The 13,483-nt window shown below is 45.7% G+C and overlaps 1 protein-coding gene across 1 annotated transcript in view; it reads left to right on the forward strand.

Moving 5' to 3' along the window:
- The first annotated feature begins 2,687 nt into the window (after nt 1-2,687).
- The window catches only part of si:ch211-142k18.1 (uncharacterized), a 12,467-nt gene continuing 1,671 nt past the window's right edge, over nt 2,688-13,483 (forward strand). The window contains exons 1-2 of the mRNA XM_062550917.1: nt 2,688-2,816; nt 11,335-11,928. Of these exons, the coding sequence (XP_062406901.1) occupies nt 11,342-11,928 (587 nt within the window). The 5' untranslated portion in view covers nt 2,688-2,816; nt 11,335-11,341. The remainder of the gene's footprint in view (nt 2,817-11,334; nt 11,929-13,483) is intronic.

Consider the following 13,483-nt stretch of genomic DNA (forward strand, 5'->3'; position numbering starts at 1 on the left):
ACGTCAATTGCCCTGTTCAGCCTAATCCAATAGTCAAAAGGTTTCTCCCCAGTCAGAGGGAATGTTGAGTAAAAGTCTGCTAATGGCATGTCAGAGTAAACTACGTCACTAAAATGTTGTTTCAGAATATCAAAAACCGGGCCCGGGCCTTGACTTAGATCTATTTTAGCGTCGCTACGTAAGCCAACTCTGACAACATCACGTGCCCGCCCCATGATCTTACTCATCACTTCCTCAGACTGCTCCTGTGCGCTAAAACCCTTCTTGCGCATATAAACCACCATAAGCTCTTCCCACTCCTGCACTGTACACTTCTCTGAACCATCTCCCCTGAAAAACCCTGGCGCCTTCACATCAGATTTCAGCACCAAGCCCATGCTGGAAACCTCCCCAGGCCTACTATTAAGTTGAGAGCCCGGTGTGTCATCCATCACTTTGGCCGCTCCTAAACAGGCCACAATACTTTCACCAATGGACTGTCCCACCCGCTCAACTATATCGGCCAGTATGTCGACTGAAACCTCCCTGTTTCCCAACGGTGAGGCTGGCCCAGAGCCAACAGAGTGAGGTGTGTTTTCATTTGCGCTGTGTGTCTGTCGTGAAATAGAGTCTTGAATTGGTGTGGAGGTAAAAGGCTGCGTTACAGTAGCCTGGTCTCCTAACCCGGGAAATCTAGGCAGCGGACTCAACCCCTTACCCCTACTGACAATCCAACCAATACCCTTACCCCTACCAATATCACCCGGACTATCCATCATGGGTCAGTGCAGTTTTTGTTAAGTAAAGTGAAAACAAAACAACAACAAAATGCTATGCAAAAAAAAACCTTGTCTTTAAACTAACAGCATATACTTCAGATAAGACATAAAAGTAGGCAAAGTTTTACTCAGTTAACTGAATTAACTTAATCTGCTAAATACTATTCCGTTTGGTATTTGCCAGGATCAAAAACAATACTGCCACCGTGTGGCCAAACTCAAAACCGCAGATGCAAATGTAAGTCTACAGTAGGCTATAGGAACGTTATAAAACATAAACAATCGACCACTGGAAGTAACTTTGACTCTAAAACCCTGAACGTCCTCTGAGGCTCATTGATTTTACAGAAGACAATGTACAGATTCATTAAGAGAAAATGAGATATCTGACAATGACATGGAAATACAGATTCAGAAACGTGTGACTAGCCTAGCTATCTGTACCACATTGAAACAAGCAACCTCGGCGATTCTTGTCAGCTCCAGCGACGACGATATCCCTCCACATCGACGTCCGGCATGCACAAGAAGACCGTCACGGCACCAATGTAACAGTTGTATGCGTTGTGTTGTAAATAGCACAGCAGACACGAACTCCCAGTCGAGGGTTTTATTATTCTGAAGATGGACAACAAAGTTGTATCACACGACTGTCCAACCACTTGCGCGGGCAAGATGAACTGGGGCACAACTAGATATATTCATAAAAACAAACATGTACCTGAAGATGGACAACAAAGTTGTATCACACGACTGTCCAACCTGGCGAGAATGCCATTCAAAGTATAGAGTCACTGTTAGCATACATGGAATATACTGTACACTTTACAAACCAACAGTCTATTTACTGGACAGTCATAAACACATAGTTCTGTTCTCACTTAATGAAAATCGAATTCTAGGTACATGTAGATTGAGATAAAGGATATATATGCAATTAAAAGTATTAAAATATCATAAATTTTCTCCAGTGTGTAAAACTCACAACCTACCACTTGCGCGGGCAAGATGAACTGGGAAGAGCAGAACGCCTCGTTCCCATACCAACCATTTTCTTAAAGGTGCAGAACACCATTACAACATTACAGGGGCAAGTGGAAGCACTAAACCTGTTACAATGGCACAGGTCTCAAAATGTGTCTCTCCCAACAAAAACCCCGTTGAAAAAAAAAAAAAATCATCGTTTTAAAAATGCAATGCCACAGTTATGCGATTACTTCAGTTTTCTTGGTTTTTGCTTCACCACTTAAGGACTTAACATCAGTGACATTTAGGGTGATTCCAAGGAAACGCTGGAGGAACCATTAAAATGTCTCTCTTTTTTTAACCGTTTCTGAGCCAACAGGTTCCCAAACAAGAGCGATAATAATAAACCCAGCAGTGTTGAGGCTTTTTCTTGGAAAGTCCAGATCCTTTACTGTTGCCAAACGCACCTTTGGATATTGGGTGGATTTACTGTCTGAGACCCTCGCTAAATCCTGCCACCTCACACAGCGTGTGAGAGCTGCTTTTTCCTGGCCATTGTGAAATGGGTGGTGGGGGTAGGGGGGGGGGGGTGTGACCCTAACTTGGCAACGTGTTTGTACTTCATCAGAGGGAACATATGTGAACTAGATTAGTCCCCCCGCCATCTCGCTCACCCCCCTTAAACCCCCCCCCCCCCCCCCTCCACCCACTCACCCCTCTATGCTCCTGCTCTCCACCGCAAGAGAAAGAAATCCATTGAGTTTTCTTCCCCCTTTTTTCTCTTTTTCTACGAATATCCCCTCCCCTTCCCCTTTCCAGGGGCTACCAGCAGACAGGAGTGCAGTGCAGGCAGGCTTCAACATTCCCCAGCCAAACCCAGATCCTGTTTTTTTTTTTTTTGGCTTCCAGAGCCAGGGAGGAGGGAATGCTGCTCCCGTTGCTGTTAGCGCCGCCACTACCACTGCCGCCGTCACTGCTGGTGTGGATGTTTTGCGCTGCCTCTGTCTGCAGCTGGATGAGGAGTTGTCAGTCAAAAGTTCGGAGACTCCACAGACAAGCAAGACCGAACTTCGGAGACTGAGTGGGACTTGGGTAAGCAGAGAGTAAACACTTCTGATAGTTGCAGAGAGTAAACACTTCTGATAGTTGTTTAGGCTGGGTGCGGTGTGTTGGGGTGGGTGGCTCTTCTGAGGTGGTTTCTCTTGATTCAGCCTTGGGGTCCAAGTTGCAGCAGATGGTGATGGGATTTGATCAGAGGATCTATTGTGTTTTGATTACCATATAATAGTTATGGTCATGGTATTAAGCAGATGCTTTCATCCAGAGGGGCCTATAACATTATAATAATAACATTTAACAGTAATACTGCACATTAAAACAACACTAAGAACATCAATTATGATATTCAGTCATTATCATATAATATGAAGTACAACACATCATATTCAGCCAATTATACTTCAAAACATGGCACCAGATTACTGTATGTGTGGTTAATGTGAAATGACACTGAAAACTGACATTTTTAAAATATTGAACAGAAAGTTGCTGAAGGACCAAATTACATCCATATGGTTACTCATATAGTCACGTAGAGCTTGAGTGTTATTGTAGGAATCCAAACTGTACTTGTGATGCAATCTTGTCGACACAGAGCATTTCAACTCAATGAACCAGAGTTCATGGGCTGTGTATCAGAGATAATTATAGCCTTGTAATAGCAGTGTGACAGTTTGTTTCAGACTGAAATGTGAAAGTCTACTCTCCAGCCAGACGTTTTTACATATTTAAAGCCAGACTGTGGATGATGGCATGTCAACCACGTGACGAACCACAACATTTAACTGAAGAGTTTGGTTCCAAAACGCTGTATTCACCATTTTAATGATTTTAGCATAAATCTGTTTTTTTATTTACAATTTGTTTTCTCAGTAATTTCAGTAGAAATGTGTTTTGGATGTTGTTATTTGATTTATCTTTACCCAATCAAAACAACACAACTGTAATTTGATTGATATTTCCTGGAATACAGAATTAAATAACATGACTTTTTAATGTCTTTAAAAACGGATATATAGCGTGTTGGAATCAAACTCCTCAGTACAAGGTCATCATCTAATGACAAGGCCTATAACTATCTAGCAATTAGTCAAGGGTCGGGTCATCAGAGAGATTTCATTTACACAGCATCTGTGTCCTCACTGCTGACCGCAGAGCTGTAGGTCAGAGAATGGGCGTGCTAAGTACATATGAGGGCTTGTGGCCGAATTTATGGTGTGAAATACAGGGGTGGGGGCAGGGGCGGGTTGGGGAGTATGGGGTGCAGATGTATTCTCTCTAATAATCAAAACCGGCCAGTGCAATCCCTCCAATCCTCATATCATCATGATGAATGAAACTGTCAGAGTATGATGAAGTGATGAAGCGACCCCCCCCCCCGCCCCGCCCCCCCCCCCACACACACACGCACACGCACACACACACACACACACACAAACACACACACACACACACACACACACACACACACACACACACACACACACCCTCCCCGCTCAAGTGTTCAACTCAAAGTTGTGTCCCTTGGCTGGCGGGTGATTTGTGTATCGAATGTGACACAATATGGCATTTTAAAATGGTTTTAAGGTCACCATGATGAAGAGGTAGGCAGAGGAGCAGTCATTCACAGTAACAAAAACATCTCTGTTGAATTTTATCCTAACTCCCATCTAGAGCTGTGAATGTCAGTAGTGCTCATGATATTTTCTAACAGGCTTAATAATGACCTTTTGAGAGAGAGAGAGAGAGAGAGAGAGAGAGAGAGAGGGGGGGGGGGGGGGGGGGGGGGCAGGGGGTCCAGAGAAGAGGTAGTTCATTCACGTCAAACAATATTTCTATTAGACCTTGTTGATGATATTTAGTGAACAAAAAAAGGCCATGATTGTTTTCAGGATTACATAAAAGAACAAGCATGAAGCTGGATTAATGAACAGGGCTAGAACATTCACTAGAATAAACACAAACAACTTAATAACTCAAAGTCAGCCAAATGTTGCAGAGGCATGACTCTTCATAATGAGGCTCTCTCACACCTACGTGCAGAAGACAGTCATTGGTCAACTGTCAAGACAAGCAAATCTGCTCCAATAAACAACAGCCATTGAAAAAGAAAACAATGGCACAAATCTGCTCCAATAAACAACAGCCATTGAAAAAGAAAACAATGACAAAAATAACAACCATAGTACTACTAACATAAAATATTTATGTAATATATTTAATTGAATTCCATAGCAACCCATTTCTTACAGTAAACATTTCTTGTCATTGAAGCCTGTGCCAGTAAGAAAGATGAGCGCTAAGCTGGCCCCCCATGTTATTAAAAAATGATTACAAACACTGCTATACGTTTGTGCTTTGTTTCTGCGGTAAAAAGGAACGTTTGTGCTGTTAAGGGTTTTAAGTAATTAAACTTTACATTTTCTGGCCAGTGACGTCACTCAGCCGCCCAATGTACAACATTCCCCAAAATAGTCTCAATCGTCTGTGCTGATTTGTGCTGTTAAAAGTAACTTTTGTGCTACTACGTCTTTTAAGCTATTCCACTTTATTTGTACCACGTGTGAGCACGTGTAAGCAAAGTGTCTGTATATTCACCGCTGACATTCCTGTCTACTGGAGCCTTAGATGATATCAGGCCTGAACGCGGCGGACACAGGAGTGTCAGTCAAATGAAATGAGCTTCCCGTTATCGCCGCGCTACACGGGCCCTCGTGGTGAGCCTGTCAGCCACGTAACGGACGCTGTTTACTTTGAGCTCCCTCGGCCTCCAGGAAGCATGTGAGGTCACCGTCTCTGCTAATCAGAACCAGGAGATGAGGGGAGAGAGAGTGGCCCACAGCGGACAGCCTCGTATGGGTGCGAGAGTCCACCACAACAGGGTCATGGCTCTTCCACTAAAGACAACGCTAATAGCAAAAGCCCATTACAATGTAACAACAGTGTACACTACAACAATGTATACTTATATAGACTTACAGTGATTATCAGCCCAATGACAATAACGTTCACAATGGATTGTGTTATGCACTATACTGTACATTGTATTTATTGATATATTGTATACAATACATAAACAAGCATGTAGTTAGAGAAAAAAAAGTTTAGTAGAGCGCTACTGCCAGGTCCAGGCACAGAGGTTTCCAAAAAATTATCCAAAAACTTTATTGTTGGGCTATAGGCTTTAAAAAACACCAACGCGTATCGGCCCTACAGCCTTCATCAGGGCTGTACCATGATGAAGGATGCATATGTATAGATACATGGTTCTTACTTACTGTAAGAGTGTGTGTATATGGATGAATATGGCCCTAAAAGGGCATATCCTCCAGTGCCAAGTTGAACATTTGACATTCAGCAGTTTAGCCAGCTCTCACAAAAAGCTGGATGATTTCCAGTGCTAAGTGTTCAGAGAGACAGTGGACTTCATCTCAGTTTTACGGAGCAGCACTAAGCGTAGTTGATAAAAAGTAGACCCTTTTTTTCTGACGTACATTCTTTTGCTCTCGCCACAAAACCCAGAAGGGCTCAGACGGTGGAAAACGGTGGAAAACGGTGGTCCTCTCGCTCACCGACGCAGATCACATTACAAACACATATCCAGACAGAGAGTGGGGAACCGATCTGTGGTGAGGATGGAATAACATGAAGGAGTGTGAGTGTGAGTGTGTGTGTGTGTGTGTGTGTGTGTGTGTGTGTGTGTGTGTGAGAGAGTGAGTGTGTGTGTTTTATGTTTGTGTGTGTGTGTATGTGTGTGTCTGTGTGAGAGAGATAATGAACGAGTAAAGTAGGCTATGTGTGTATACTTTATTTGTGTGTGTGTGTGTGTGTGCGCGCACGCGCGTGTGTGGGTGTTTGTATGTGTGTGTGTGTGTGTAAATGAGAGATAACAAAAGAGTTGAGTATGTGTGTGTGTGTGTGCGTGCATGCGTGTCTGTGTGTGTGTGTGTGTGTGTGTGTGCGTATGTGTGTGTGTGTGTGTGTGTGCGTGTTTGCATGTGTGTTTGTGTGATTAAGGGAGTGAGAGTGTGTGTGTATGAGTAAAATGAGTGAGTGACAATGCATACACTCTCCGCATCTGAATCTGTCAGACACTGTACTAAGCACACTCCACCTTTTTCATTATTCAACGTTCTCCCTTCTGCTTTCTTTTTCACACACCGCCACCGACAGCTTCTGTCTCCGAACTGTGTTCCCGCCGGCCTGATTTACTGTGCCTTCAGAGAGCACTCGAGACACCTTTATTGATGATGAGGTACACCAGCTCTGTAAATCAGAGGACTAATACAATATTAATGTTTAAATGTAATGCCAACTTTGGCAAAGTATCTCAGAGCCATTGCCAAGTCATCCTCTCCCAAGTATAACTGATAGAGCAGCTGGTAATAGGAAGCCCAAGAGAGCGCCATTCATCTTAAGTAATAAATAGCAGAATAATGGGATTTGCGAGTGAACACTTTGCAAAAAAAGGAGTCCTAAAGATATAACTGAAGGCCTTTCATGCTGGATCTTAGATAATGTTTGACGTTGTCTGTCAGCAAACCATATTTCCTGAAAACCCTGTTGTCAACCTCCCACCGCACGCGCGCGCACACACACACACACACACACACACACACACACACACACACACACACACACACACACACACACACACACACACACACACACACACACACACACACACACACACACATACACACATACATTACACACATATACACGATCCTCAAAGCCAGCCGTTATTTGTTTGATCTACGTTCCTGGAGCAATAATGCCCCCTGAAAATCCGCCTTTTGTTGAAAGCATCAGCAGAGATTTCCCAAGCAGATGGGATTCTGCATGCTACAGTGGTCAGGACCACGGCTGAAAACTGAGCTTGGGATTCTGGGGCTGAGGGGTTAAAGAGTGTGTGTGTGTGTGTGTGTGTGTGTGTGTGTGTGTGTGTGTGTGTGGGCCGCGAGGGGGGGGGGTGTTAGTGTGTCTGTATGTTTATGTGTGTGTGTGAGGGGGAGGGAGGGGGGGCTCATTATTCATGTGTGTCCAACTAAACAAACAGCTGCTCTTTTGGCTTTTGTACAGCTTTTCCTCCCCAAAACTCTCCCAGACACTGAAAACTACCCATACGCACCACCACAGCATAGCACAGAACACACACACACACACACACACACACACACACACACACACACACACACACACACACACACACACACACAACACACTCCGCTCACCACGGACCCCCGGGTGGCCTCGGAGACCCTCCGACTCAGTTAGAAGAATACATCTCAACTCCGAGACGAGCGCAACAGCCCTGGCACTAAATCACACAAGTGCAAGGCTGGATTCAGCCCACGGTCTGCTACTAGTCTGGAATAGACTAAATGGACATCCACAGGCTCACTACCTCCGGATCATTTACGTCTACCAGATGTCAAAAACTCCCTAAACGTACCACGACACACAACATTATGTGTTCTCTGTGGGACCCTGAATGGCCTTGAACCCCTTCTTGGAGTCAATTAGCATACATCACAGCACAGACAGATGTGGGACCTGAAAAACAGGGGTGTGTTTTAAAATAGCAAACAAAAGCAAACGTTCAGGCATGTTTTCAAACTGTGTATGTGTTCATTGTGAGTTCACCGGAAAACTTTAGAAAATGATCTGAGGGGGGTAGTTCTCAGTGAACGAATGTACGTGGATGTCGGACGAAGGGTTTTCCGTCTAACAATGCGGAATTTTTACACAAAAAAAATTCAGATAAAATGTTCTGCAGAAATAGACGACAGGCTATAATCATCTTTACGAACACTCCCCGAGTCTGACTGTCCCTTCACTGCTGAACTCTCCTCCTACCACACCACACCACAGCCCAACAAACCCCTTTTGGGTCGAGGACACACACACACCACAGAATGGATCTGATCCTAATCAGATTAAAGAAGGCTTTGTTCAGTCGTTATCTGGCAATAGATAACTGATGTATGTGAAGTGTCTGAACATTATCTGCCTTCATGGATCGGAGGAGAGGATGAAAGGAATTTGACCCTCTTTCAGGCCAGATCAGGGCTAAAAATGATTCCACAGTGGCACAGTTCATTGTCATCTGCCAATAGACTACTGACATACAGTAGTCTATGTGTGAAAACATTGAAACATTGAAAACATGAACCATTTCAGCTTCATTTCTGCATAGCAGAGGGCCGTGACATTATATTGGACATACTTTCCAAACTTTTACTGTCACTGAAGGTGAATGTTCTCTGCCATCGTTTTAAGGGGGTATACACATAAAGATAATCGGGCTGATTTTGCCCCAACTTCCCCACTTCCGACCAAAGACAGTCAACGGCCGATCATCTTAAACTCTGAAGATTGTCCTATGAGATTCTCTTGTAGTGTGTGGTGTGATGAGTCAAAATGCTATAGCCTTTATGACACACCGGAAAACATTCTGCACCGATCATCGTAAATATTAAATGTTCAATATTTGTGACTAGAAATCCTTTAATGTGTGGGGTGTTCCGAGGGCATGCGTGGGTTCTCTTCTCTCACATATAAAAAATAAATCAGTTGAGATTTATCAAATCTTTATGTGTGTAGTGTACCCCCCTTAACTTTCTACACACCACTACCTCATTTCACCTCATCTCATTTGAACTCCAACTCCATCCATACATGCATCCATCCCTACATTCCACACCTCATTTTCACTCATTGGCTGTTGACAAGCCACGTCATGCCATAACATGTCCTCCCTCCCTGGCCCCCATTGCGGCCTCTGAGGCCCTCAGTTCCAGTCATCGTACATCACAACAAGCCAAACGTGTCTGTCCAAACACCCTACGTCTGCCTTCATCTATGACATGCCTCCTGCCTCCCCCCACCACACACCCACACATACACACACACACACACACACACACACAGAGACACACACACACACACACACACACACACACACACACACACACGCATGCATACCACACCACACCACAGCACAGGGGTACTCTCATTTCTGTGGTGGAGGGAAAAAAAGCACTCAGGAATAGTTTTCTGCGGTGAAAAACCCGGGATGAGTTTCAGCGTTGAAAAGCAGACAGCGGAGCTGCTGAGCGAAGTGCGGCTCGGTCAGAAGGAGCCCACTGAATACAGCCTTTGTGTCTGTCGTATGTCGGCATGAGATCATCTCTCAGGCAGTTGTAGCCGCCCTTTGTCTCCGACCAGAACACAGAGACTCCAGCCGTGGATGTCAAAGTCGAGGGGCCAACAAAGCCCTTATACGCCAGCTTTGAGGAGATACCTGCAGTGTGCAGACGCAAAGGGAAGTCAAGAGACAGATAACCGCGTGTGTGTGCGTGTGTGTGCATGTGTGTGCGTCATCCAGAGGGAGAGCTAGCCGCTAGATAAGGGCACAGGAAATGAGGTCTGCATGTCTTCTAGGGGTTTCTCCACAAAGGACCTCATTATAGCCTTGTTAGAAGACGAACGTGAAATGGGTTTGCAGTGGTGGGTTGGAATCCTGACTATAGGGAGAAACAAAGCAGTGAACTAGCAGCTGTGTTTGTGTGCGTGTGTGTGAGAGAGAGTGTGTGTTTGTGTGTGTATGAGAGAGAGTGTGTGTGTGTGTGTGTGAGAGAGAGAGAGAGAGTGTGTGTGTGTGTGTGTGTTTCATCTGCAGTTCATGTATCTGTGTGTTTTTGGCCAAGCAGGATTAACGGTTGCAAATTGGCCAAAGTTTTCTTCGGCGTTGCAAATTCACACCATACTTATATCTAATGGACTGTTAGGGCAGCGTTGGAATGGCAAATCAAAAAAACATTTCAGAGCTCAAGATGAGTCACAGCTTGGAACCACGGGCCCGCCATTATGTCTGGCATAGTCACTGGCAGCAGCGAGCAATGGGCTAAGCTCAGATATCGGTGAACTCTGTGACAGGTCTGCCTGTGATTCTATTTATTTATTTGATAGGGATAAAGCTTATTGATCACCACTGTGAATGAGCCAGAGTGTGAGCCAGACTAAGCTGTTTGGGACGGGGTTTTTTATCGGTCAGTCCAAGCCGAAGACGAGGGCCTAGACCTGGAATAAAAATCAAATGACCTTGTCATCACTTGTGACCTGTGGGCGATCCGGTCCACAGCCGGTCAGTTGTGTAAGTGAAGCGATATGATGTATGTGTCTCCTGGAGATGAGGTGGGCTGGCTGAGTAGTTTCCCAGGTAGTGGGGCGATTGCCAGATGTGAGCCAGGTCAAGGCCAGGTCTGCGCCAGAGCCTGATGACTGTCTGGGAAAGAGCTCACATGGCTCTCCTTCATGTCAAGGAGACCCATAAATCTCTTATTCAGAGGACATGGTATATGCCACACGAGGGCCAGAGCTGGGCCTGATCTCAACTAGACCTAAACCAGAGAATCATGGGAAAAACATTCTCAGTGCCTCTCCAGTCATCTCCAGGGACCTCATTTATCACTCGCTAAGAAGGAGAGAGGTCGTAAGGTCACTCGCTCACTTCCTCTCTCTATGCCTATGGCTTCCTGTTCCGCAGGGTCACGATGTGGCTGCAGTGGACCCGTGGCGGCTTGACCTTTGCCCTCCTGCTGACGTGCGTCCGCACGCAGAGCGGAGACGGCGAGTGGGGGTCGGGGGCCGAGGAGGAGGAGCGGCCGAAGCTGGTCTTCGCCAGCAACGCCACCGCCGAGTCCGCCGACCCCGCGACCTCGCGGGAAGTCGGCGACGACCCCGTCCGGAGCGCCGGCGGCGGAAGCTGGCCGCCGCCATTTTTCGAGGCCTTTGTGCTGGACGAGGAGGAAGAGGAGGAGAAAGGGGGAAAACGCGCCAAAGACGCGTGCACGGTCAACTTCCACACCGGCGCGGCGTGGGCGCGGCAGGTGAAGGCCTACCGCGACGAGGTGACCTACCTGAAGGCCGTCCAGCACGGCAACCAGGCGGTGGTGGAGAACCTGGCGCAGTACGTAGGCGCCGAGATGGGCGAGCAGCGCTACCAGGACGTCATCGAGGAGAACATCGCGGGCGTCCGCGAGGACCACGGAAGCTGCGGCGGCGTCGTGGACAAGACCGCGGAGGAGCTGCGCTCACAGCTGGAGGGGGACAGCCAGGAGGCGCTGGCCGGCATTCAGAAGTGAGTCTTGACCACAAGGCAACGGAGAAGTTTTACAGAGAGAGAGAGAGAGAGGAGGAGAGAGAGAGAGGTAGAGAGAGGGGGGGACGGAGAGACAGAGAGAGAGAGGGAGAGAGACAGAGAGAGAGAGAGGTAGAGAGAGGGAGAGAGAGAGAGGGGGGCGGAGAGACAGAGAGACAGAGAAAGAGAGAGAGGAGAGAAAAAGGGAGAGAGACGGAGAGAGAGAGGGGGTAGAGAGAGATAGAGAAAGCGAGAGAGGGGGGGCGGAGAGATAGAGAGAGAGAGAGGAGAGAGAAAGGGAGAGAGACAGGGAGAGAGAAAGAGGGGGAAGAGAGAGAGACAGAGAGAGAGAGAGAGAGAGTGGGTCCCTGTGGGCACTCATACCTGTGTGTAGTACAGGTTCTGCTGCTTGTGTAACAGCTCCCCCCTTGTTTGCCATTTTAAGGTATATTTGTTTAGCACCGAAACATGTTTAGGTAAACTTTAGGCATTTACTTTTTATAATATCATATTTTGACCCGTACTCAGAATTATCAATGATGAAAAGGGTGTAGTAGTCTATGTCAAAAAACAAAAGAGAAGTGTAATCATTGCAAGAGTACTGTAACTTTGTCAGCTACAGCCATAGGTCGTTATTTTGTTTTATTTGTGAGAATAGATACAGTAACTCTGTATAGTGGATCATAGTTACTAGACCTATTTTGGGGGGCTTATGATTCAGTAGGATTAAAATAATATGATGACATTATCTTTTCCAGAGAATGGAAATAATCTTGAAAAGATTAACGCCTTAACGCAAGAACCAATAGAAAACAGTTGTAAACGTGACGAAACCGTATAGTCAAATGGACTGTTATTTTAATTAAGATAAGCTTTAGTTTTAATGTCTTCATTTGCTGACTTTTACAGCCGGACCATAATGGAAACAGTTAACTATATGAACCATTTCTTTAAATAGTGTAATAAACTGTATTAGAAATGGAACAGGTTTCTACAGGCCTCATCCAGATTCCCATCAACTTAACTGGTTTTATTGGGCCAGATTCGCCATTCAGCTTTTACAGCACACCCAACTGCATACAAAATGAATGAGGTGTGATTAGGTAATGGGGGTGGGGGTGGGGGGGGCTCAATATCAGTCATGAATGAAAATCTAAATTAAACAGGCCATGCGGCATTTGGCATCTTTATTTATTCAGCAAGTAGGCTGACATAGCATGAGAATATTTATCCAGTTGGGGCACGCAAACATACTTAATTGTGTTTGGGTCATGTACAATTAAAATACCATTTTTCAAATGGCGTGGCTTGTGGAAAAGTTGGTCCCCTTTGATAAAGGATTGTTTCAGTAAGTGAATAAATGTGTGCCTGTGTAGGGACCTCTGGAACAATTGTTACAAATTTGCCATGACTCCCTTAGGAGCCTGGTGTTTTCCATTACCCACGTGGTCAATGGCACTGTGTGTGTGTGTGTGTGTGTGTGTGTGTGGGAGGGGTGGGGGTGGGGGGTTGAGGGGGGTTGCACAGTACCCCTTGTAGGCCCCTAATTTAAAAA

This window comes from Sardina pilchardus, chromosome 12 (assembly GCF_963854185.1).
Source record: "Sardina pilchardus chromosome 12, fSarPil1.1, whole genome shotgun sequence".
NCBI lineage: Eukaryota > Metazoa > Chordata > Actinopteri > Clupeiformes > Clupeidae > Sardina > Sardina pilchardus.